The 26,938-nt window shown below is 39.6% G+C and overlaps 3 protein-coding genes across 3 annotated transcripts in view; 2 read left to right on the top strand and 1 right to left on the bottom strand.

Annotated features, from left to right (window-relative positions):
* Positions 1 to 95: 95 nt before the first annotated feature.
* On the top strand, positions 96 to 2,100 carry LOC105185605 (cylicin-2). Its single transcript, XM_011145240.3, has 3 exons — positions 96 to 144; positions 530 to 667; positions 1,081 to 2,100. The coding sequence occupies exons 1-3, from the start codon at positions 140 to 142 to the stop codon at positions 1,991 to 1,993; spliced, it is 1,056 nt and encodes a 351-aa protein (XP_011143542.1). The 5' UTR covers positions 96 to 139; the 3' UTR covers positions 1,994 to 2,100.
* On the bottom strand, positions 2,078 to 23,788 carry Cubn (Cubilin). The gene is made up of 53 exons (XM_019842515.2): positions 23,652 to 23,788; positions 23,000 to 23,129; positions 22,736 to 22,921; positions 22,389 to 22,436; positions 21,311 to 21,451; positions 21,130 to 21,233; positions 20,679 to 20,829; positions 20,297 to 20,539; positions 19,657 to 19,972; positions 18,987 to 19,309; positions 18,299 to 18,655; positions 17,913 to 18,066; positions 17,585 to 17,775; positions 16,993 to 17,509; positions 16,618 to 16,843; positions 16,172 to 16,489; positions 15,942 to 16,102; positions 15,518 to 15,853; positions 14,742 to 15,238; positions 14,236 to 14,628; positions 13,826 to 14,087; positions 13,486 to 13,743; positions 12,901 to 13,415; positions 12,096 to 12,297; positions 11,557 to 11,928; positions 11,296 to 11,483; positions 11,039 to 11,190; positions 10,633 to 10,821; positions 10,364 to 10,545; positions 9,931 to 10,149; positions 9,685 to 9,831; positions 9,462 to 9,537; positions 9,030 to 9,141; positions 8,769 to 8,934; positions 8,339 to 8,602; positions 8,143 to 8,216; positions 7,782 to 8,011; positions 7,506 to 7,706; positions 7,274 to 7,409; positions 6,769 to 7,099; positions 6,412 to 6,597; positions 6,053 to 6,209; positions 5,794 to 5,971; positions 5,358 to 5,594; positions 4,891 to 5,053; positions 4,386 to 4,600; positions 4,112 to 4,186; positions 3,962 to 4,026; positions 3,629 to 3,869; positions 3,305 to 3,467; positions 2,763 to 3,004; positions 2,408 to 2,519; positions 2,078 to 2,286 (listed from the first exon to the last, which is right to left on the bottom strand). Exons 1-53 carry the CDS (start codon positions 23,717 to 23,719, stop codon positions 2,258 to 2,260), a joined length of 11,199 nt encoding a protein of 3,732 aa, XP_019698074.1. The 5' UTR covers positions 23,720 to 23,788; the 3' UTR covers positions 2,078 to 2,257.
* A 2,208-nt stretch (positions 23,789 to 25,996) lies between these two features.
* The window catches only part of Pgant2 (polypeptide N-acetylgalactosaminyltransferase 2), a 204,843-nt gene continuing 203,901 nt past the window's right edge, over positions 25,997 to 26,938 (top strand). The window contains exon 1 of the mRNA XM_011145214.3: positions 25,997 to 26,284. Within this exon, the coding sequence (XP_011143516.1) occupies positions 26,195 to 26,284 (90 nt within the window). The 5' untranslated portion in view covers positions 25,997 to 26,194. The remainder of the gene's footprint in view (positions 26,285 to 26,938) is intronic.

Below are 26,938 nucleotides of genomic sequence, written 5' to 3' on the forward strand. Positions count from 1 at the left end.
GAGATATCTTTGGAGACAACACACGAGATATAAGAGACAAGCAACGCCTAAAGAGTGACAGTGTTAAACGAGGCTAGCTCCGTGATTAAACGTACGAAGTGAATCGAGACGTTACAAGCCGGATTCACGAATTAGCGCAATGAGGTAAGATAAGATTAACATTATGAAAAAGATTCGGAGATATATGTAAAATAGAAATTTAGTCCGGGAAAAGAACATTTCTCAAAATTTACTTACACATTGTAGATTTAAGAGCTGTGATAAATAATAAATTTTCGTTAAGTCACATTTTCTTAAGAACATATGTTTTTATCTAGCTTTATTATCTTTCATTACTAGCTTCTATAAAATCTTAACAAATGCGTATACCACAAATTACATAATCGTTTGTTGATTAAATTGACTTACAGAAATTTACTTTATCGTTACGTAGGTGATTTGCGCGCTATTTATATTAATGTATAATTTCTTTCCATGCATGTTTGAGATACAAATAGAAGTGGAAATGATAAAATTCGAATTCTTTTAGGCTGTGGGTATGGTTTTGTGTGCTCTTAGTAGTCACAATATTCGCATCGGAAGCATTGGCAAAGAAATCCAAGAAGGATGTGGAATATAAAAATAAAAATGAGAAGCAAGATAAAGTCCAGGTCGAACGTAACTCAAAGTAAGTACAATAACACAATAAGCTAAATCAATATATTAAAAAATATAAAGAATATCACATCTAAAGTAAATATCAGTGCTGAACTAATGAAGCTTACTATTGTGAACGACTATATTTAACTCTACATGAGTCAACAGGAATAGAAACCACTATCTTTAAAGTTATGATATACGACGTACGTTGCAGCATATTGTTATACGGCTAATGAGGAAGTGGTTTATGATTAATAAATAAATAGAAAAAACTGAATAAAGCTATCTAAAGGAAAATTATTTGTTAAAATTGTATGCTTTAACGGATATGTTTTATAATTTAATTACAATATAGAGAGAAATGTGTTGATTATTATATGTAAGGTAATTTGAATTTGTACTTATGTATCATATTTATAAATTGAAATTTACTTTTTGAAGGGATAAATATCAATCCGAAAGGTCGGAAAAAAAAGGAAAAGAAAAATATATGAAAGAAGAAAAGTCGAGGAAGAGGAGAAGTAGTGAGTCGTTGGAACATGGTACGGAGAAACCTTCCGAAAAATATTCAGAAACGAAAAATTCTCAAAAATCGGAGCAAAAATCAAAGAACAAGAAGAGTAAACAAGAGGAACGCGTCGAACGAGTAGACAACGAAAAAGATGGAAATATCGAAAATAAAGCAATGAACTTGAAAGATAAAACAAAGACGGACACACAAAATAAGAAAGATAAAAACATTAAACAACAATCGAAGGAATCTGACAAACATCCCGAAGCTTCTCAGGAATCACAAAGCCAAAAATCGAAGAAAAGTCCGAAGGAAGGAAAGAACAAAAAGAAATCGAAAAATGTGGACGAAGTAATCAACGAAGACGAGAATATTAGCGTGAAGAATAAGAAAAAGTCAAACAAGTCCAAGTCGGAATCTATTGAAAATACGCAGAATGTCGAGAACAAGAAGAGTAAGAAAACCAAATATGACAAGAACAAGAAGAAGCAAGAAATGACTGAAAACACAGATTCCAAAGCCTCTAAAGATAATGATGAAGAATTGGTCGAAGCTGATGTGACATCTGAAGATTCGGCTCAGGAAGAAAACGCGTCGGAGACTGCAAATAATAAGCAGAAAGCTCAGAAAATACAGAAACAGGATAATAAAAGCAGGAAGACACGCGAGGTAGCGCAAAAGAAGGAGGAACCTAAAAAGAAAGAATCAGAAAAACCCGTCGAAGAGGAAGAAGATGCAGCTGAAGTTATGGGTCAGCAGGATAAAGAACAAGTGGAAGCTGAAGATAAAGATAGTGCAATTAAAGGAAATTGTTTAACAGACTCAAATGAATGTACTGTATAGTGATATTTTACACATTAATATTAAATTACACAATTTCAAACACATTTGAAGAATGCTCAGCGATATATTACGACTATAGATAGCCGTGTCTTATTGGTGTTATTTTTAAACTTTTAAAATTAAATAATAACGCGTTAGACGTCTAAACCGTTTTATTTATTATTTTCGTCTATATACCTCTCTACAGTAAATTATATTTAAACTTCAGAATGTTTGCTGTTGAGTTTCTTATTTACATATATCGCCTTTTATAAACTTGACGTACTAATTGTTCACTATATCGATGGGTTTTGCTGAAAAGATTATTTCGCAATTATTATCTCTTAATATATACATTTGCACGATTTGTCTATTTTTATAAATATCCGTAAAGGAAAAAATTAAAATATCTTATTGCAAAGATGAGTGTCTTACTAGTCGACTGCGCCATGAACGTGATAACCCATCCAGTTCCAATGTTGTTCACTGTTGAAGTATATCTTACGAGAATTCGATCGCTCGCAGCTTCAAATCTTGCTGGATCATCCTGTGCAGAAGAAAGACAAAATATCTATTTTCGTGGTGCGTGACATAATATTGAGAAAATTTTGAAGAAATTGTTCAGAATCCGATTTCAATTCAATGATCTGTTTTATTTTGATTCTCGTCAAATAGATATCTTTTTTTTAGACACTTTTTTTTAGATTTTAGACAATTAGTTGGCTCGTTAGTTAGTTGTAGAATTCGTTAGCAGTCCTCAACGGTGTATCATTCGCCGGAGCGAACTTACCCCGCCGCAATAAGTGTTGCTTAAGAGTTCTCCGCTAGGGACGGCGTCGTAAATCTTGAGATTATTGTTTTCACAGTTCTTCCTCGTTCCAATGTCGAATACAGCGAACTCGAGGATGACCTTGAAGCCGCGCGGCACACTCACGTCCCAAGTACATACGGTATTGTTGCGGTATATATTGGGATACAATGGCGAGGTGAATCTGCCGCCGTAATTGAATATACGACCGCCGCAACCCCGACCTGCGCACATTTTGTTTTTCAGCTTTCGTTTTATAAAATTACGCCGGACCTCGATCTATACGTCCGTTATGCTGTAATGCGCCTGACATTTAAAGCGAACGCGTCGCGAGATCGCAATCGTATTTGCGCGGCCGCACGAAAATAAAGCGCCACATTTCACGAGCGCGTATCTCTGAGGCGCCGCGGCATCGTAAATCATTGCGTATGCGCTCGCGCTATAATTTCCCTGCATCTGGTGGCTTGCATTAATCGGGTGCAACGAGAGAATTTGTGCTGCACTGCTATGCGAGCGCATCGTACCTGCGTCCGTGGTCGTGTAAATGATATCGTAACTTTGATAAGAGTTAGTGTTCTCAGCCCAGGAACGTAAGGTGAGCTTGTTACCAGTGCTGAAAATCGGGCTTGGTAACGCTCCACTACATAGCGTGGTTAGAAGCGGCCCACTCGAATCACCATCATGAACCTACAAAATATACAAATTTATACGAAAACTTAGATTTGTAACAAATCTTCGTATCTAAGTAAACCCTCAATTCCCTCTCACTCAGCTTGCTGACTCGGAAACGATTGCAACGACCGTTGGCTTGTCATATTTTTCCACTAGAGATATAAAGAATAACATACTTGTAGCGCGTAATGTGTGCAGTGTTCAGAGTCGTAAATGCTGAATTGATTGAAATATAAAGAAATAGTGCGGTTTTCCGGGACTGTGATCGTAATCAAACAGTTCGTGAATCCTTGATGAATGATCCGTCCTTGCTCACTCGTGTAATTCCGATCGCAGCTTGCCATGCTGTACTCCAGTTTGAAGCCTTTATGACCGTTGAAAATTGATTTAAAGACCACTTGGATGCTGTTGCTGTAACTGCAAGAAAAATATTCAATTTGGAATAATGCCGTTGTTCCGACTAATATGTCGAGTCGTGATGAGCTGACAAACAACTTTAACTTAAGTACCTGTAATAATCATGCGGTAGTTGTCCACCACAATATTTGTATGTGGAATAAGGGAACCGGCTACCCTGAAAAATAAAGCGGAAAGTGAGATTGAGTAAATGATCATCCGTAAGGCGAAACGCACGTTAACAATAATGAAAAGTATCTTACTATTTCGATAGTAATTGGATGTTTCTGCACTCCATTGTAAATAAAGTTCTTTCCGAAGCCTTCGTTTATGTACTTCTAATGGTTATTAAAGAGAAAATGACAGTTTTATTTTATTGACTAATTACGGAAGAATAATGGGTTTATTACTCACTATCAAAAAATTGTATTTTGCCGATGTGGATACTATGCGATAAATACTAGATACACACATACATACATATATACACACACGCCAATACACAATGTAAAGATATTATTATTCAAACGTACTCACCATCTCCTCAGAAATTTCTAAATATTCGTTTTCACAGTTGCTGGAATCTTCCATATCAAAATCTATAAATTGAATTCGCATTCTATCACTGTATGTGTCGGGGTGTCGTAAAATCCAGCGACATCGAAGCCCAGGTGTATATGTATTTGGGTAACCCGGCGAGGTGAGAACCTGCCTTGTCTCATTTATTGTTCGACTGCTTAGACCGCATGTTGCTGGAGCGAAAACATTGAATAAAGAGAAAATGACGTCGTAACGATTAATAATAATCAAAGTAGACACGAATTTGTCTGAAAGACGCGAGAGTGTACATCACTTTCTGGTAGAAACAAGCGCACTAAAACTGAGCGCATCTTTTCTAATAGAGAGAATATCATGTGAATATATAAGTTTATAAATAACAATGTATTCACCAAGAAGAAACGAATTACTATCACTGTATTTTTTGTATCGCATAATTGTCGCGATATTATTAAATAGCTAAAGTAAATTTAAAATTTCTTACAATCGATAACTTCCAAGGTGGCTGTTACACCGGCACCTTCAGCTGTACCGTCTGTATATAGTCTAATCCACAACATATTCAAGGTAGATAATATCGGAGGTGGCTGTACGTTCCCGCAATATTGACCCAAAAGGTCGCCATAAGATCCGGCGCCATCCCGCACCTGAGAATAATAAAACGACATCGACGAATTAATGAGGTCGTGATAAAAATATCATCAAACTAGCGTCCCCGCGATATATTCTTTTTGATCTTCAACAATATTTCTAGACTTATTCAACCGATATCGCGTTGGACATCTTTGAGAAACTATTTATTGCGCGGTTAATTGATAAAAACAATTTCTTATAATCATATTTAATATTATGTACGATATCGTGTTTATTGCATTATTAGTACATAATGCTACAATCTTGTTGTTCTAGTGTACTTCCATGAAATATCAGATTGACGAGATTTAAACTTACTTCAAGAAAATCGCCAGTGCATTTGTTTGTATTGCCTGTGCTATTAGTCGAATTCTTGATATCTATGCTGTTAATGGTAAATCTAATATTTTTTCCCGGCGATGTCATTACAGTCCAGTGACATTCCTCGAACGCCTGATAAGTTGCCGCCTGCTGAGTCCTAAATGATTTCGATTGGGTCGAAGTCATATTGATAATCTGTCCGCAGCCTTCGGCCGGACTTGTCGTGAATAATACCTGCAACTTACTGTTGTTAACACAGTTCACTATTGTTAATACATTACCCCTCGTTTGAGATCAAACGAGGAGATTTAACATTAAATAACGGTAATAATATAATATACTTAAGAGCGATACTTGAATCGATTGACAAATCGCGAGATAGTTCACTTTCGAAGATCAATAAAATAATAGCATAACTGTTAACAGATTGTACCTTGGCCGTGAAACCTTCGAAATGCCTCGAGCTATCGGCATTAAAGTTGACGACCATGGAATTGAATTCGGACTTGAAAGTGGGCAAATTCTCGGTTAAATTACCGCAGATCAGAGCTATTCGTCTGTCTTTCTCCACCAAATCACCCTCATAAATGGCGACATTGTCGAAGTAACAACTGCAAATTGACGATAACAATCGGTTAGATGGGCGATATAATTCGGGAATAAGCAGTCAGACAGATTCGCCAGAAACACACCCCGTGCTAAACTCGAGGATAAACTTCTCGAACCGTACGAGTACGCTCTTCCCTTGCGGAGCTTTAATGACCCAAGTGCAATTCATGCGTCCGAAGTATTCCTCTCCGTGCATCAAAGGCTTGAGTTCGGACGGTTTTGTAATTATGCCGCCACATTCTATTAATCACAACGGTCTCATTATTTCTCCGGTCTTACCGTAACAATCTTGTAAGTTTCTTTTCTTCTTCGTCGCCAGATGAAAAATTAACTTAGACGTTGAATTTCATGTTCCATATTGATCATATTCTAGCAGCTATAGATCATTGTTTACCGAATAACAGGCAATGGTCGTGTGTATGTGTATTTGTGAATAACTTACGATTGAGGAAGTATTTAAATTGGAAGCCACTTCGCTGCACAAATTTGTCTGTCATGAAAATAATTTCTATGCGCGAGATAGATCTCGCAATTGCTGGTTTGTTGTTGCCACAGTAAGTATCCACTGTCTGCAGTTCATACAAATCTCCTGTGATAACTGTGATGTTATCGAAGCGACAATTATGACCTGCGAATGAAATTTAATTTAGCTCAATTTTGCACTTTTCGTGCCTCAGCTTAGAGAAAAGAACTCCTTTCCTGTTTCAAACATCCAAACATTCTCGAGAAGTCAGTATTTATTGCAAATTTCCGTCGCGTGTCATCAGGCACTCATAACAAGCAGACATTCGTAACTCACCGCGTTCCAGATGGAAATCAGTAAACTCAACGATAATATCTTCGTTTGGCGCAACGATGGTATAATTGCAAAACGCGTTGGGTGGATAAGAGTACGGGTACGATGGTGATTGGATCATCTTAATGTTTTTGGTCGCCTGGAAAACACCGCCGCAATTCTCGTTCCAGACGGCGCGGAAACCGTCCGACTGTACCGCCTCGTTCGAATGGAAAGTCACCTTCATGCGATTCGATGTCGAGTTAAAGGGCGCAGGTGTGTTCCTGCCGCAAACCTTGCCGAGACTCTTCCATTCGCTGTTGCTGCTTTCCTCCCCGTTGATCCAATCAAATATCTGAGTAACATAGTACGTTTTACCGCGGGTGAAATCGTGATTCCCTAATATCGCGGCGAAAATATTCGCTGTTATATGGCGAACGAACGGAATTGGTCGCGGGAATGGAACGACTAACGTCAATGAATATTTAACGTTAGTCCGACAAGGAAAGGTGATATTACACAAGCAGACCTGCACGTAATCTTTCTCGCAATTGGGACTAGTCTCCAAACTGAACCTCTCGATGAACGTTAAGCCTAAATGGTATCCATTGTCGCCCATGATCTCCCACGTGCACTCGCTGTTGTTCGGATATTGTCTCGGGTATCTACGAGTAGAAAAGTAGTGTTGAGCGATTCCTCTGCTCTCAAATCCCGCGTTTCGTTGAACACTTCCGTTAGTTCTTAGATTGAGCGATAATTACTCCGGCGACAAAATTTCGCGGCTGAGACCGCGTAACGTCCCGCCGCAGCCCACGCTGGCAACATTCAGATTAAACTCGAAATCATTCGGCTCGTCCGCCGCGAAATATTCTATCCACAGCTGATTTGATGCACTGGTGATGTTGTAAGGCTTTATATTACCGCAGAACTTTCCAATTTCCGGTGACGTGGAACCGCCATTTCTGAAGAGACACACGTTATATGCAAATTGTAAATCGGAAATTATTTCACAAAAGAACAACTCTAAAATAATGTACCTAATGATGATGTAACCTTGCTCGCAACTGCCAAGATTAAATCTAGCGAAAGTGAGGCTGATCGTTTCACTATTGCTAGGATAATTCACATGCCAAACGCAATTTATTGGGTAGGATATGTTCCTCGGTGATGTGACAGTATGCGATGGGCCTTGTAAAATGCCACCACAAGGCTGCCATTGGTATTGTATGTTATAAGACATATGTTTCCCAAAAGTACCATTCATTACCTGTATGCGAATAATGGAAGTTAAAATTGACCACCCCTTATATCCCCGTTCGCACTAAAATTCGCACTAAAGTGACTTTGATTGATATATGCCGGAAATGGAAAATAGATTATCATATACTGATAAATTACCGTCAACTCGTTCACTGGTTTTGGGCTTCTCAAGTACCTCGGCTGTGTTATATTTCCACACAATACTCCGACACCTGCAATGTATAATATTCTCCTTTCATTCTCTGGTAATAGCATCTCCGATCTATATTTACACGTTTTTCGACAACTACTGCCGATGAGCGGTAATGAGAATTCAAGTAGTCTTTTATCTTACCGTGAAGTTCGATGTATTCAGGGTAGATGCATTTTCCTCTGGGACTTATCTCGAATTCGCCCAAGTCACCGACCACTTTTATCGTCAATGTAAAATTGTTGTTGGCGGTGTTGGCGATGTTGGTGAAGTGGGCAAGGTTGCCAGGGATGAACCTATATAAGGGCGACACCAGTTTCCAGTTGCATATGTATGAGGATTCATTGAAAGGTCGAGTTGTTGGGCCCGTGATGTTGCCTTCACGTCCCGACAGTCTTCCACCGCAGGCTGCAAGCAGCGCATTCACAGAAGTTGATCGCATGTTAACGTTTCTCCTTTTATATTTTGCATAACGACGAGAGCAACGCGATTAGGCGACACGTTGATATGTATTGGAACGCGTCGTCAAAACACGTGATGAATAAATTATCGCCGATAAGCTTTCGAAACTTACGAGCTGGTACCCGGGAATAGTAACGAAGTTTAAAACCTCGATGCCCGGCGGAGGACCAATAGCCGATAATCATGGTATTGCTAGAACTACTTATTTCCTCCGTGCTGTCGTGTGAAATGCGTCCCAGAGTTTTAATCTTTGATTTATAGCGGAAATCGTTGTAGAACTGTAAAGAGAGAATAGAAGAAAAAGTTTAGCGCATTCATCCGTTTCTTTCTCAAAATAATGCTTCCTACGTTCCGCTGGCGTTACGCCATTTACCGAAAGTGAGTAGCCGACGTGCGTCGGTCCAGATAAGCTGACGATATCCAAGTCCAGAATATTCACCACAACCTGGTAACCTTGCGGCAGTTCAATCCGCCAGTCACAATATCTGCGATACATCGCACATAATTCATGTTAATTTCTATAGGCATTATATAAATTATAGCGTGTTAATTTTTGTTACTATTTTAGAACGCGTAAATTACTGATTCGGCTGATAGCCGCTCGTTAACTCGCGACATGATTTGATCAAACAATTGTTCCTGTTCATAATTTAATGACACCATTATGCGATTTTACAAAGTTTGCAGTGTGAAATATATGTGCAAATTAATTTCTATTCAACGGGCTTTTTTGAGCGATCATGTATTTTGCATTACGCGCTGGCATTATGATGCAAGGGATGCTAGCCCTCTGAGGGAAATTTACCTGGGTCGTGTACGTGGATTCGGATATCCGGGTGACTTAATTATTCCACTCATTGCGGTTAATGAACCGCCGCACGCTGCAAGCAGGTAGTATAACACACATGAAGTAACAAAATTCGCGCGTAACGTGTAAAATTCAAAATTGCGCAAGTAACATGTGGAGCGGAGCTCATGAAACGTAAAATTAGGAATTGCTGGACGCAATTTGTTTTGCGGCTACTAACTTTCTTGGGTAGCCGTGAAGTTTATACTGAAGCCTCTGTAATTTATGTAATCCCTGTTGTCGCTTACGAACATGACGTACGCTTCGTTTGACGATGTCTCGATCACATCCGGTTTTAGAAGACCGCAGTAGGATCCGATTGATGAGGCTGCGAAGAGATACAGTTTCATCGAAACGTAGCGTCACGGTGTTGCAATACAATTGGTATACACTTAAATTTATGTAATTTTTTTGCATAATTACTCACGTTTATCAGTTTCCACAGTCTTCTCGCCGATTTCAACGTGATCGGTTGCATTGCATATGCGGTAACCAGGCAGGTGTATATCGCGGAATTGCAATTTTAAGGTGTGATCCGTCGGTCCTATTATCCACCACCAACACGACTGGTTTGTAGGATAGAAATGTGGATAATGCGGCGATTCGATGACGCCACTGACACCGCGCAAAATTCCACCGCAGACGTCTATGTGAGAATGTGCGACGTGAATATTTTATCAAGAGAATCCGCGGTGTATTTCGCGCGTAAAGTTCCCACAGAGCGCAGAAGTACTGCTTTTCATTTCCACGATTTACCTTGACCTTTAGTTCCGTCTTCAATTTTGACTGCGTTTTACTTTGCTGTATTGCAACTTACGAATATATTTTAGATATATATTTGTATTCCTTTCTTCTCTTACCTCCGGATGTGATCACAGCTTTGAAGCCATTCTTCGGCTCCGGCAGGTCTGTGTAGAAATGAATGTACATCATGTTGCCAGTGGTAGTCTTACTATTGGGTGCGACGTCCTTACAGAATTTTCCCAAAGATCTTGAAGTGTCAGTACCACCGTCCCTTATCTCGACGTATTCTCTTTCGCAGCTGAAAAAGATAAAATGGCCGTCTTCAAGCGAAAATCTTAGCCGAGCGGTTTTTACTCTTGGCTTCTCTTTAATTAGAAAAACTCACTCTGTACTATAGCTCAAATCGAATCTTTCTGGAAAATGGATAGAAAGTCTTTCGCCAGCTGAAGCGATAGCCTTCCAAGTACATTCGGCGTATGTTGGCGGAATGTTTGGATAATTGGGGGTAGTTATTTCCCATTTTTTCTGTTTGTTCGTCAAGATAAACTCACCGCCGCAGCTCATGCTTACTTCCCTAAAATATAAATAAAACACGGCAAAACAAGCAAAATGAAATCAGGGATAAAGTGAATCTTTTGTTCGAGTGATTTTTTTACATGATGATTTACATGATTTTACATGATGAAAACACGTTTATCACAAGAACGTTCAAATGTAACAACAGACTTTTCAAATTTATGCACACGTATGTCATTCGTGAATATAGCAAATAAATTGCCTAATTAACAAACCTGTAGGTTAATTTGAAGCGAAGATGAGGCCCATTGCGAACAGCTCTGACGAAAAGGAGATTTCCGATGGTTTGTAGTTCCGCAGGCAGCACCTCGCCGCAATACTTTCCGTTGCCTAACAGAGGCGAAAACATATCGCCTCCATTCTTCAACTGCAATTACACAGATTATTTTTTTAGAAAAGGTGCGATGTGTTCTTGTTGACCTTTCTCGTTCATAACTAACGATGAGCTAATAATATAACGTTTATTACTAACCAACAGGTAATTATCGTTGCAGGTATGATCGGCTGTTTGCGATATCGACATATCTATAATATCTACTTTGATAGTTTTACCAGGCTTCACCTCGACAGTCCAGTCGCATGTGTAATGCCACGTACTTCTCGACGAAGAATTGTCGTGCTCAATTATGCCATTAGGGCCAGTCAAATTACCTCCGCAATCTGAATATCAACAGAAAAGCGTCAAGTTTCCGCAAAAAGTTAATTTGATTGAACGAAAAATTAAATCATTGACCTCGATACACATATGCGTTGAAACCGGTTTTATTGACGCTTGAATCTGTCTCGAATTTCACCGTCATCACATTAGTCGTTCTGATCGAGGTCATGGTGGAGTTCGCCAGACACAGTTTACTCTTCAGATGAGCGTCGCTGGTCGATATCAGTGCTAATCCCGAATAAACAGATACGGAGTCGGCTATGCAGTTCATCGTCTCTTCCAAATTCATAGATAATATTCTCAGGACTAAATGCGTTCCAGGTGGCGAGGTGAAGACCCAGTTGCAACGCAGATTATGTGCGTAACCGATCGGCCAACCGGGAGAGCTGAAGGAGTACGTGTAGTTGTGTTCACCCATTAGAGCTACTTCCTTGTTGCACTCTGACACTGTGGAGAGGTAAAGCGAAGCGAAAGTGTTGCTGCCGTACGCGTGAATCTCGTGTTAATCTAGCCGGTCACTCAGAAACGTTAATGTTTATTACATTACATATGTATCCCGGCATTTACGACAAAGTAGAGTAATTGCGCGTACACACGCGAGACAAACATCTTACGCTTAATTTCTTTGGTGTCCTGAGCACTGGGGACGTCCTTCGGTATTTCTAGCCACGTCAGGTCGAACCAGTTCCCCTGCCTGATATAATCACTCGTCATCGTGATGTAAACTATATTGCTGGATGATTCTACCGGATCCGGTACACTGAAGCCGCATGCTTGTATTAGAATCGGCGCTTCGTCGTCATATCCGTCATATACCTGGTGAGAAACAGATTAAGCTCTAACAGCACTTCTAATCCTTCAAGTTATACATGTTTATTCGAAATTAATTCTATTAATTAGAACGATTGAAATTAAAGCTGTTGATACACGATAATACATAACAATACCTTTCTACATGTAGTTCCAGATATATTACGTTTAAAATAATTGATATACATTATATATATATATATACATTTACAACAAGAAATAATTATATATGATCATATATAAATTTTGCTACATATTTTACATAGCCATATATAAATGCACACAATTATGTGAGTCCACACACTGAAAGAAATGATGACAAATGCAATTAAAGCAATTAAAGCAATTAAAGCAATTAATGCAATTAAAGCTTTAATGAAATTAAAGCAATTATGTATGTTTACAGTAGCCCATGATATCGATATATAATTGAACAAAATAATTTCTTCTTTTCTTCACTTAACAGCGTTTTTTTGTGGACATAAATTGTACATAATATAAAATTTACATATAATTATATATAATTCCTTTATAATTCTATATAATTGTTTTTTCATCGGAATTCCACTATTCTCAGCGTTTTTTATCATGTTGGATAAGAATACTTACGGTAACGCTGGTAAAAATGCAGGTATCGACAATGTTCTCGATTTTAATATCTCTAAATTGGATTTGTATGATTGATTCCATATCAACCGTGATACGCCACGAGAAATTGGCTGTCCGTCTATAAGGTTTCGGATATAATGGCGAGGTAATACGTCCTAGAGGTCCTTGAAGTTCGTTACCTCCGATGAAACTATACTCAGCCACGAAACCTTTGGCGGTGCCTGAATCGTCACTTTTAAACTTGAGCCACAGTTTGCTGGAGGACGTAATCGGCGCGGCGTCTTTGCCGCAAAGGACGTTAATCAGCTTCCCGATTCCGCTATTCTCCCGCACTTCGACGTAGTCTAGATCGCAGTTTTCGCTCGTTTCGACGTCAAACTCAGTGAACGTAAGACTAATCCTGTTACCGGGGGAGGTATTCAAAATCCAGACGCATTCGGAGTTCAAAGGATAGCTGTTCGGGTAACTCGGCGAAGTGATCATGCCTTGTTCGGATGTATAGTTTCCGCCGCAAGCTAAAAGACAGAAGTTAAGGAGACGAGCTAATGAGCTCGCGTACGTTGCACATATCCTAACTTGATGTACCTGTATTTAGGACGGAATAAGTTGCGGCGAAATGGCCGTGGAAATCATAACGTATGAACAGGTGCAACGTAAGAGAACTTCCGGTACTTGTAACCGGCGGTGGAGCGACGTTGTTGCACCACTTCCCCAAAGACGGGCCGTCGGTGCTATCACCTTCAAACGCTTCGATGTAGGATAAATAGCAGCTATCATTCCATATTCTACTGAAATCAGCAGGGTCGACCTCCATGTGCGTAAAAGTTAAAGTCACATGGTCGGCTGCGTTGGAGGGGTGAATTAGTGAAAGATGGCGTGAGCTTTCGCAATTAGAAGTGTGAGTTCAAACCAGATCGAGATTTACCTGGATTTTCAGCTGTCAAGATCCAAGTGCAGTTACCGTTATCGCCATTATCATTCGGATATGTAAAGGAACCGTGATCCTTCACAGTTATGCGAGCACCGCAGGCTCGAGAGTATTGAGCTTTGAAGCCTTTCGCTGAGATGATACTGTCGGTCCGCATAACTACTAACATTTGATTACCAGTCGAAATATAGGACGGTGGCAGTTGATTGCGACAATGCGTTCCCAGTAACGCATCGTCTTTCGTTGGTCCGTCAAAGATCTATAAAAATGTGGAACAAGAAAATTTACAAATACGCTCTCACGCACTTACTACTAGATCAAAGGAAGAAAATTTAAAATGAGGAGTAATTGTATAAAAGTATTTCTACATTTTTTATACGCAACTTATTTTGACAGTTAAAGCATACTTTCACGTAATCATCGGTGCAATTCCTGCTGTTCTCAATATCGAAATCCAGAAACGTAACGTTTACGACGTGACTATTGTCGACTTCTATCAGCCACTCGCAATTCTGACTGTGCGGATAATTCTGCGGGTAATTGGCCGAGTGAATGATGCCCGATGATGTTGTAAATTTACCGCCGCACTTGATAGGAACGGTCCTGTAGCTAGCTCTGAAGCCACGACCGGCGTACGATATGTCCGATTGAAATTTCACGAACATTTTGTTCCCGGGGCTGGTGTAGACTACTGGTTTTTCCGTATGACAAAGCTCAGTCAATTTTGGCGCGTCTGCGTCTTGGCCGGCATAGATTTGGATTTTGTCGTAGTAACAGTTTTTGTGCTTCTCAGTGTTCACCTGAAAGGTAGAAGTTTCTGCTTGTGAGAAGTCGCGACAACGCTGGTCTGACTTAACATCGCTGTATCGAAATCCGTAAAATATTTGAAGAACTCTTCTTCGGATTTACCCACCTCGTGGAAAGTGAGTTCGATGCTGTGCGCGTAATCCACATCGATCAGCCATTCGCAAACGATGTTTGTCGGATAACCAGAAGGATATCCGGGTGACGTAAAATTGTCGACAGGTTTAGACAAAATTCCACCGCAACCGTGAGTCAGCCACTCGAGTCGGAAACCATTAAAGGCGATGAAAGAATCCGTAACAAAATTTATGAAAATTTGATTTTGCGTTGAACTTATTTTCAGCGGCAAATTGACGGAACCGCAGAAGCGACCTAACTCGGAATTAGGAGTGTCACCTTCGCCTTCCTTGATTTCAAGATAGTCGAACTGGCAAATGTTATCAGAATCGCCGCGTCCTTCAAGATCAAAATGCGAGAAAGTTAAATTAATCTTGTTCCCAATCGGCGCCTCAATGATCCAACTACAATTCATCGCGTGTTCGTATTTGTTGGGGAAATTCGGTGACTCTATCACACCGTAGAAGCCGTGTAATCTGTTGTGACATTCTGCGACAAAAATGAAAGTTTTACAATTATCGTTGAGACGTTCAATAATTACTTAATAATATCGATAAGTTGTCTGTACATGTGCAAGAATTAAATATACTAATACAATGTTGTACGAACAAAAATATAGAAATTCAAGACTATTTCAATCTTATTGACATAAATATTTTCATATCTTTAGAAAAAGAACTAGAAATTGCACTTTAGCATTTTTTCAGTGCCAAACAATATCGAATAATTAAAGTCACATGCTATTTGATTGAAAAAATCTACACTTACGCGTTTCGTACTTCAGGTGGAAACCTCGGGCGGAATTGGTAAAATCGCTGCGGAATCGAATGGTCATTTCGTTAGTTGCGGATTGAATAATCTTCGGGTATGACGCGCCACAATAACGTCCTTTGCGCACGCGGTGACTGATGCCTTCGAATATCTCGATAAAGTCAAATCGACACCTCTCGTTGTGCTCGAGCTCGAGATCAACTATTGTAATTTGCACCAAGCTACCCGCCGCCACAGCGATCTTCCAGTAGCACTCTGCATTGTGCAAGTAAGGTTCAGGATAATTTGGAGATATTATGTCTCCGGTAACTGCGTTCATCGTACCACCACATCCTAAAATCATGTCACATGTAAAAGCTGCTAGGACTGAAAGAAATTGGAACACAATAGAATTCATCGGAATTTCCTTGTGTGTTCTTACCCTCCGTTGTGCTATCCCATTGTATCTCAAAGCCTTTTTGCCTTCTTGAGAAATCCGAAACAAATTTAATATACAACTGACTGGCTTGACTTGGTATTTCAGTTGGTATTTCTTCGCCGCAGAATCTGCCGATCAGCGGTGAAGTTTCATAACCACCGTTTCTGAAACACAAGAGATATAAAATAGCGATTTGTAAGCAATAGCGTTTACATTTTAAGCTGATTATCTACCTAATTTCTAGGTAATCAAATATGCATGACGAATGATCTTCCAGCTCAAAGTGATTCACCGTAAGTATGATCCTGTGTCTGGCCTGTGCTTCGATAGTCCAAACGCATTCCTTTCGATTCTCATAATCATCAGGATAACCTGGCGATCTGATAACGCCGGTCGACTTCATATAATGACCTCCGCAGATCTTCGTCAAGTCGACAAAAAGATACGTGGCGACAAATCCATCGCTTGTGCCATACGTATTAGAGTGGAAAAGTATGGTAACCGTGGAACTTTGTGTCGTAAAGCCGAGTGGTACTTTGTTACCGCAGTATCTAAAATATGTTACGTAATGAAAGGGTCGTAACATACAGAAAAATTTATGTATAATGGCAACAATATCACTGTATAGTATTATTACTCATTAATGCTGTTTCTGACATTTTTTAATATACTAACGTACGTGGCTATTATGTTTTCTGAAGGTGAAGTGTAATTCTCGTAAATATTAACGTAATCAAGGACACATCGACGGTGCATTTCCAAGTTGAAAGACAACCAGTTGAGTTGCACACCATATCCCGGCGGCGCTTGGATAGTCCAAATACAATCCTCGTCATTCAAATAATGTCCATCTTCAGTGGGAGGCTTAATTATTTCTCCTGATGTTTTCAGCAGTCCGCCACATCCTTAAGGAAAATAACAGTGATTATTCTGTTACCTTTGCTATCGAATTCTTACATGCAAATGTTGTAATCGCTCTCTACATGTGTTTTATAGTTTGTTAGTTTCAGCTTAACATTAGATTAATTGTATATTGCAGTATAGGTCGACTTACTGCGATCAATGGTCGTGTAGTTGGCCTTGAAACCTCGGCCTTCCAAGCTGTTATCAGTAGTGAACTTAATAAACATATAATTATGTGTCGAAATGAAAGGAGTAGGCGGTATGTGATATTCATTGCCGCACAATGTGGCGAGTTTCGTTGCATTCTCATTATCACCGTCGTGAATCTCGATGTAATCGTAGAAGCAATCCGTTGACAGACCTTCGATGTCCATATCTAATATGTTTAATACGATTCCCTGGTTGACCGGTTGTATAATTTCGTAAATACATGTCTTTGAGCCAGGATAGTTGTTTGGATAAAAGGGTGAATGGATGATTCCTGTTTCGTCGCGGAACTCGCCGCCGCAAAATGTTTCGTAGGAAATAGCAAAACCCTCTGACTCGAAAGACCAATCGGAGCTAAATACTACGACTAAAGTATTCGTAGTCGACTTAATCGCTGACGGCAATTCCGATCCGCAATATCTACCGATTAATTCCGAAGACGTGTGTGGTCCGTCGTAGACCTGGCAGAAGAAATAAGATTAACTTAAATGTTTTGACACCTTACATTAAAAATATGATGATGTTCAAGAGATCACCTCGACGTAGTCAAAATGACAACTGAGAGATTCCTCGAGATCGAATCGCAACCACATTGCTCTAATTCGCTCTCCTGGTGGTAGCTGTATTTTCCATTCACACTGCATGTTTGGAAGATAAGTTGACGAGTGACCAGGTGAGCTAATCGTACCGGAGGCAGTCGTGTAAGTTCCACCACAACCTGGTATACCTAAGTATCAAGAATATTCTCTGTTGAATTTTCCGACAATAAAATTGTCAAAAAATATCAGACCTTTTAAGTAAATGCCGCTAACTAACTGTAATGTATTTAGGTTCGAAATGCAAATCAAGTGCTTTTGCCGATACCTTCGACCATCGTGTAATGGATTTGAAAACCAACGTCTTGACCGGCACCATCAGAATGAAAATGAACTTTCGCTTCGGAAGTCGGTGTAATGAGAGGCGGTGGGTGTGTATGATTGCAGTAAAGCCCTAAACGTTCGTCTTCTATGCCGGTAATCTACGTAACATTGAACACAGAATCAAAGTTGACAAGAAATTGTTGACAAGACAGTGATCTTAAATACGGTAGTACCGTTTCAACATTTAATTCGAAATACTTAATAATGTTATGAGAAATCAGGTACGATCAGATTAGCAATATCAAAAATTATGTATGCAAGAAATACATTCAAAGAGAGAGATTCTCGTAGTACCACTTACGGTAGGATTAATTTACGAAGCACATTTACCTCTAAGTAGTCATTTTGGCAAGTTGGATGTTCCTCGAGCATCAATTGACCGAAATGGAATTGAATCCTCTTCGACTCTGGCACGAAGATTCTCCAGAAACAATCCCTGTTCGGAGGATATCTGCCTGGTGAGCCCGGCGACGTGATTGTGCCATAGTCATTTTCTAAAATACCCCCGCAAATAGGATCGATACTATTCCAATGAAAAGTGAACCCGTCGTGAGATATACTGCCGTCCGAGTGGAACCATAGGTAGAGAGAATTATGGGACGAGACAATGTTTCCGTTTCCATTGGGCAGCGTTTCGCCGCAGAATCTGTTGATCATTTGACCACCGGCGTTCTTCCCATCGTGGATCTGAAACATCGCGTCGGATGTTGTGAGTTACCTGGGTTTTCCCGATCTTTACGTCGTAATGTCTAATGCATGAGAACGTAAAGACCTAAACGCAGCATCGAAGATAGTCGACGATGCCAGAAACTACTTAGAACGAGATTAAACAGTTTACCCCGAAGTCCCTGAAGAAACTTTCCTAACTAACCGTATCTTGTGCTTACGAGGACTCGAGTACTATTCAATGATAGATACCTTCGAGAGCTCGCCAAACTCACAGCCTTACGACAAACACAGTTACTTCAGGGGTAAAAGTACTACTAAGACTCCCTTGGCTGCCGGAAGAACATCGCACCTGCAGGAAGTCGAACTTGCAATCTGTAGACTGCTCGAGGTGAAAAGCCGTGAAGGTGATGTTCAAGACCTTTGTGGGCTCCGTGATCAACACCCAAGCGCAGCTCAATCTATGCTGATAAGTACTGCCGCCGATCGGGAATTGAAGCACTCCTACTGGATTTCGCGACACGCCACCGCATGCCTGCCGTTGTGTTTCGCATCTGCTTCCAGTGAAAGTGGATGTACATTCGCACGTCGCTTGTCCGTTCAAAACGACGCAGACACCGTTGTTCCGGCAGGGATTTGGCATGCACGGATCAGCTGGCGTGTTACACGTAACTCCTAAAAGTACCGACAAGAAGTACAAAAATATAGTACAATGCGAAAGATGTATGTTGCGTGTACTTTTCGTTTCCCTCGTTTTTCTTCGCTTTTTTCCCTTTTTGTTTCCCACTGAATAAAATGAAGACCCTCGCGTTGCGGCTGATGTTTCTCACTTCATAATTCGCAACTGCGATACTTTATGGTCTTACGTGTGCCCGCTAAATGCGAATTAATTCCACACCCCACCCCCTATTCGGTCACGTGTGAGAAACAGAGCGTTACGGTTTACGAGTGGGTTCGTGGGACGCATTTGCCTCCCCTCTCTCGCCCCGGTTCACATCCATTCCTACATCGTTAATATATACCTGAATATCCCGGACTGCACGTGCAAGTGAAGCCATTTGCACCGTTTGGCACGCATGTGCCATGAACGCAAGGGTTGCTCGAACACGCTGTATTGACCGATACATCAGCTAATTGACAGCCGTTTGGTCCCATTCCATTACCGACGTAACCCGCTGGGCAACGGCACAGCACGTAAGAACTCGTAAGTGACGGGTTTTCGGTGCAGGTCGCCAGTAGGTGGCATCCGCCGTTGTTGATGGAGCAACCGCCGACAAAGATGCAACTGACACCGTCGCCTCGATATCCGATCGGACAAGATCCGCATACCCTCGAACCCTATAAGCAATCAGAGGAATTAGTGGAATTACATGCTTATTGCGGCAGATCGTACGACCCGTTTGCCATTTGATCAAGTCACTTGAACGATATTGTCTACATATTCCACTACTGAAGGATATTTGTACGAAAGCTCTCAGAAATACTCGCGATCACGAGGAAACAGCGAATAATATCCATGATGGAAGATTTTACGGTAGACAAGCGGCGGACTTGAACACATTGCCTAGCACGCTTCTCGAACAAAACCATATCTTTTAGCTAATATTATATGCGACATATGTGACATATGTGACGCGTATGTAAGCGCACATATATATTTACCATCGTGTTCATGCAGGACACATAAGGTGAGATACTGCAGCCGCCGTTGTTAATCAGACACTCGTCAATGTCGGTGCAATAATAGCCATTTCCGCTATAACCGTGTGGGCAGGCGCCGCAAGTGAATGAGCCACGCGTATTGCGACACGGTACCGGCGGATTTACGGAGCAGGGTGGGTGGTCTGCTGCACATTCATCTACATCCTTGGTGCAAGCCGGGCTTGTACCGTCGCTCTCCCATCCCTGAGGATACGATAAATATAAGGATCGGTAATGCCGCGTCGAGGGGCGGTTTACGAACGCAAATTCCGTCTGATATTCCACCGACAACTTTACGATTTTCGAGAAACCGGCATTTACAATGGAAGATGGGAAATCATACTTGATCGCAGATACAAGCGTATCCCTGTGGAGAGCTGCTCTTCGCTACGCAGACACCGTGCTCGCCGCAAAGCGCCTCGGAGTTCTCTGTATTGCAAATCGATGTTTTCTGCGTGCAGTGCAGGCCAAACCATCCCGGCAAGCAATCGCATCTGATGTAGAACCGATATTATGTATACAAGCATATTCCGTATAATGTATCCCAGAAATTGTACGTCCGCTAAACCGCGGTCGCCAGATGTCAAACTTCGCGGAGTTACTCTTTTGGGACGAATTGATACGGCAAACTTGATACTCGCATTAAAAAAAAAACACACCTCTGTACAGTTCTTTCTTTTGCAGAGACAGCGGATTTTAGATTGTACCAGATATCCATAGACATACGAGAGCATAGCGCGAATTTCTTGATGTTACTCTATTTGGTGGAAGAAATATAATTAATTGTCGCTCACCGATAAGATCCTGGTAGATTACGGCACGTTGCTCCGTTCTGACATCCGAGATCCGTGCCAAGAAATCTCGCGCATTCGTTAACATCTGTCATACAGTTCGGGCCCTGAAATCGCCATAAATTATTCTCTCGTGAAATATCGGTGTGCTCTCTCTTTTTTTACGCAGGACTGTCATACATACCTCCCAATTTGATGGACAATGACATTGATAGGCGTCATAGAGGTCCTCGCACGTACCGCCGTTTTGACACGGATTACTCTGGCACTCGTTCTCTCGGAGAAGCCTTTGCATAGCTCTCAATGAGTCTTCCAACTCTTTAAGCTGAAAAAGGAAAACATATTTACATTCGTAATTACGACCGCGTGGGATATTATTCATATACAGGTTGCGTGAAAAGTTCGCGGAGCGAAACTGAAATAAAGAATACCAAATTCTAAAAATGATTTTATTCTTCAATATAGTCTCCATTAACTTCGATACACTTGGCCCAATGGCTCTCCAATAATTTTATTCCATCGCGGAAGTGTGTTTCTGGAAGGTCTGCGAAATATGCCTCTTCGGCTGCTATAGCTTTTTCATTCGACAAAAAATGCTTTTCACGGAGAAATTGTTTCAGGTTTCGGAACAGATAGAAGTCGCTGGGTGCCAAATCTGGCGAATACGGTGAATGATCAAGCAATTTGTATTTCAATTCATTGAATTTAGACATTAACAAAACACTTGTGTGAGCAGGTGCGTTGTCTTGGTGAAAAATGATTTGTTTGTGCTGCAAACCAGGTCTTTTCTCACGAATTTTTGCGTCCAATTGATCCAAAAGGTTACAATAATATTCAGAGTTAATTGTTTTACCTTTTTCTACTGCGTGGATCATCTTCAATGCTTGTACGACCACGTTGAAACTCAAGTGCCCATTTATAAACCATTGTTTTTGAAAGAGCAGATTCCCCTAACACATTTTCCATCTCGGAATGAACTTCCATTGCCTTTAAACCTTTTTTAACAAAGAACTCAATCACTGCACGCTGTTTCAAATTTTCCATTGCAAACAAATATACTGACACGTCAACTACAATTGGCTTGTAAACACAGAAAGAATTGACAGATGCAAATGAAACCTAACCTAGGTTCATGTGAAGAGTGATTCTATATAACCGACTACAATTTATAATTCTACCGTTTACTTATAGATGCCGCTCCGCGAACTTTTCACGCAACCTGTATATAGCTCATAATGAATAGATAGACAAGTGATACGTACTCGCATGTTGATACGGCGGAGATTATTTCTGTTAATTGTAGTACTCGGCTGAAAATTACACGTTATTCTGCAGTCAGTAGTCATTATGAGGTCAGTGATGACATAATTTATATCGCTTCTCTTCAAATCAAAATAGATATTTAAATTTTCAAGATAAATAATTTAATATATCGCGTAAGTATAATCAGAGCAGTTTGTATAATCATCGTATTATTTGCCCGTGGATGTTATCGTACAGAAATTATTTTTTTTTTCTGTCATCGTATTAGTTTAAATGGCTGCGAATATGTAGAAAAATATGTTTTCACAAACTGCTAATCTAATATTGCTTATTTGCGTGTTCTTACTATTATCCGCGTCCTGTTTCCTATACGATTCGTAATATTCGTATCGATGTTTCTCTCGAGCAGAGCTACTCTCCTCTGTAGACCTGTAGAGCCTGTCACTATAGTTGTTAGTTGCTGAAGAGAGCTCTCCATCTCAGCCAAGTATCCCATCCGCCACCTGTCGATGACCCGCGTCGCATTTTGCGCCTAAAAGGGATCGAAACTCGTGCATCAACCAATTGCACCTTGATTGTCACGCAGTACATATAGACGTATGTTCATTACCGCCGATGCCACGTGAAGTAGATTAATCTCATTGACATTCACGTAACCGCTTCCTATTATCTTCAGAGTGATGTTTCTGTCCTTCGAGCTGGAGATTATGAGATGTCCGTCTCGAGACTCCAGAACAGGCCTAAGTCGCGCATTATTTATATATTATTCGCATACATTTGTTGCAATTGGAAAAGAAGCTTGCGCAAGTGGAGTGGAAATTAAAAGTAGAGCAGTCCTATTAGACTATTTTTTATGTTAACATCTGTGTGCTTTACACTTCAAATACATTCGTCAAAAATATTATTTTTAACACGTCCGTTATCAGAATTTATTTGACAACTTTTCTCACAAATTATTTTGTATTTTTTTTTTTTTGACATGATTAAAACAAATTTAATGATGAAGATAGAAATAAAATTTCTCCAACATATATTTTTCTAACACACACCGATGCCGATTTTTCGTAAAAAATTGTCGCGTCATATATGTATGTAGCGAATATATATTAATTGGAAAAAGACGGTGCACAAATCAATAATGATAATTATTGATTTGACTGGGTGTTTCAAAACATATTTGGTAGAAAATTTGGTCACGGAAATGCGAATAATGATATACAAGATTGAGTGCATGATTTATTGCCTCTTATTAAGAAACATACCTTTCGTCCATCCATGCCGTGCAGAAACCGAGGTATAATAACAAGAACCATTTTGATGTAGAAGCCATGCCAGCGGCGATTTGAAACTCAGTAAACTAAATATTATCCCGACATGCCGTGTTGAACTTTCGAGAAAATCCTACCAAAAGGACAGGTCACGACAGACTGATCTGCGCATCGGCAACGCAAGTGCCTGCGTCTACGGGTGGGCGTATTTGGTAGATCTATCAAAATACCCACCCATCCATCTATCAAAGTATTGGTTTACAATCACTACAAACGATAAGTACCAGCAAGATAATTTACGTGAAAGTACGAAAAAAATTACAATGCCGGTGAACGAATGCGTGCATTTATTACAAAATTTTATCTTAATAGATCTTAATAGAAATTACAGATACATCTTTTTGTTAAAATTTTTGTTAAAATAAAAATTTTGTTAAAATAAAAATTTTGTTAAAATTTTAATACGAGGTGTTTCTAAAAAGGTGCGCTGGTAGTTATATTTTTCTTATCAAGACAAACAAACAAAATTCCTATAAACACAGCGTCTAAAACGCTTAGTTAAAAAGTTAAAGTCAGGATTAAAAAAATTAATTTCGATGTTAACATACAACATACCATACGTAATATATAATCAATAATATTTATCTAAATTACTAAATCAGTTTTTGTCTTTTTGTTCAATTTTATTCATTTAAATAAATATTATTGTCTGTGATATATTAACATCGAAATTAATCTTTTTAATCTCGGTTCGACATTAACTTTTTAACTAAAACAAAAACTTTTTTGTTTGTCTTCATAAAAAGAATACACATAATTGGCTTACTTTCCTAAAGCGCCTTATATGTGTAAATACATATAACTAGCTTACCTTTTCTAAAACACCTTATATGTTTTTCGCCCGAAGTATTCATATTAAATACTTCACTATTCTTTACAATTATATTATTCAAATTGCAATTTTATATTATTTTTAACGATATATTATAAGTATAAATTTTTAAACATATAAACTATCTTTATTATTGTTCAACGATTTATCGTTCAACGATTTATCGGTTTCATATAACACATTTAAATAATAAATGAATACATTTTAATTAACTAGCATCTATATGTACGCGCTTCGATAATATCGATACTACACTAGTCAAGATATATAGATATAGATTCCATTTGCAAATTACTTTCTATATTTTCCGATATTCCTAAATTAATTAAGCATGTGTTTTATATCGGTTTATATCCGCATGACTGAGTATCTGGAATAACGAAGCCGTTGTTGAGGACTGTAAGAGATGTATTGATTAGTGAATATGTATAAATTCGTTTATTTTGTAAATATATTATAGAAATAGCAAGAGATAGTAAAACACAGTTTATTTTTCGTATACAATTTCTCTTACCGAAGAGTGATCGTATAATTTCAAAACTATTACTAAAAAGATAATTGAAAATATATGTATAGATTACTACATTAATACTAAAATATTTTTATATTAATAAGTTGTCCAGTTGCTGTCTAACGTCCCGTCGAAGGGTGCCATATTTTGGACAAGCAAAAGTAGGAAGAATTAGAAAACAACGTTATTGATAATTTTCTAATCTGAGACATATTTTTCGCTAAATTGACAGCGTATTCTTTAAATAAAGATCTAAATATATATGAACTTGTCAAACTAATTGCATTTAATGTTCAATAAAAAAAAGATTCGTCAAAAAAGAATCATATTGTTCCAATCACGATCGATTTTTTCTTGCATTCACGCTGCGTATATAACCGGAAACGTCTGTCTCACACGAAAGCCAAATAACAATTGACACTTTATTTACAACACGTCGTGGGGAAGTGGTCTGCAATATGTTGGTTTGAAAAAGTCCGTGTAACGGTCTAGAAAAAACTTTTGCCAGTCACATACTAATTAGATACACTTCTTTGTCGTCAGCAATTTGATGGAATTTCAATAAGTTAATAAGTTTAACGATTAATTATTTAAAAATAATAATAAATTGTTATTGTTTAATCACATAACATATTGCATTAGAGGGTCATACTTCTATTGACGATCACGATTACAGATGCAATCATGTAACAACATAAAAGATTATATGTTCTTATATTTATAAATATATTTGATATTTGAGTTGGAGGGGCACGATGAAACTTTGTCCAGGGCTTTTTTCATTTCTTCCCACTTTTGCTCGTCCGAAATGTGGCGCCCTTCGACGCATGGGTGTAACCGGCTTTGGTACTCCGCCAGCAGGTAGCGACGTCAGCGGGCATGCCAGACGAGCTTATAGTCGCCGCACTCGACCGGCTGCGTCAGTATGGCCTTGGCTGCCGGTACGTGCGTGTTGGTAGTACTCGGTGATATCGCGCCGCGTTTTCGCTCGCGGGTGTGCGTGCTCCGTTTTCGTGAGATAGAAGGGCGAGGGTTTGTGGTGAAGAGACATACCGTCGAAGGTCCGCCGGACCGACGTCGAAATACGTGTGGCACGAGGAAGTAACGAGGACCGGTGCAACAGCAGCGGCAGTCATGCGGCGAAATGTCAAGATCGCGTTGCTCCTGTCATGCGCGTGGATGTTCGCCTGTGTTTACTACTACCACACGTCCCGGGACACCAAGGTAAGACGTCATTCGTGTCAGCTGGTTCTAGTGCGCGATCAGATTTCGGAGCAACCCTGTACGATGTGTTAAGCACAACGTAACGTCATCGGTATAATGTTTGACGACACGTGACAACTAGCTTTGTTTATTGCTCGAGAGTACAGTGTATCATTCATGTTTCGTTATTTGTCTCACGATATTGCGACATAAATACGAGATCTTGTCTCATGTATTTACAATGTGAGACATGAGAAGACATGGCGATATCTCGCGGGTGCTTTAACGAAGCCTCAATGAAGCCTGTTCGAGCGCAATGAAGTTGGCTGCTGCTTCGATGCTCTCTTAGCGCGCACTTTGAACCATTAGATGGCGCGAAAACATGTCATCTGCCATTCTAACGTTCTTTTTTAGTAAGCCTCCTTTCTCAGTAATTATATATTAATACATTTTAACATGACATATACCAAAGTTTCTTTATACATCTCAATTTCGTACATATTTTCACGGATTGCTGGAAAGGAAAAGAAAGAGTATGCATATCGAAGTGAAAATTTGGTATTTTTTAACTCATGTATACCAGTAAAAGATATGCATACATTTTGCTTGAATTTTCTGCTGAGATTTATATGCAAGTTTTAATAGCGTGTTGTATTTACGCTTTAGAAATCTCTC

Source organism: Harpegnathos saltator, unplaced genomic scaffold (assembly GCF_003227715.2).
Source record: "Harpegnathos saltator strain DR-91 unplaced genomic scaffold, Hsal_v8.6 scaffold694, whole genome shotgun sequence".
Taxonomy (NCBI): Eukaryota; Metazoa; Arthropoda; class Insecta; order Hymenoptera; family Formicidae; genus Harpegnathos; species Harpegnathos saltator.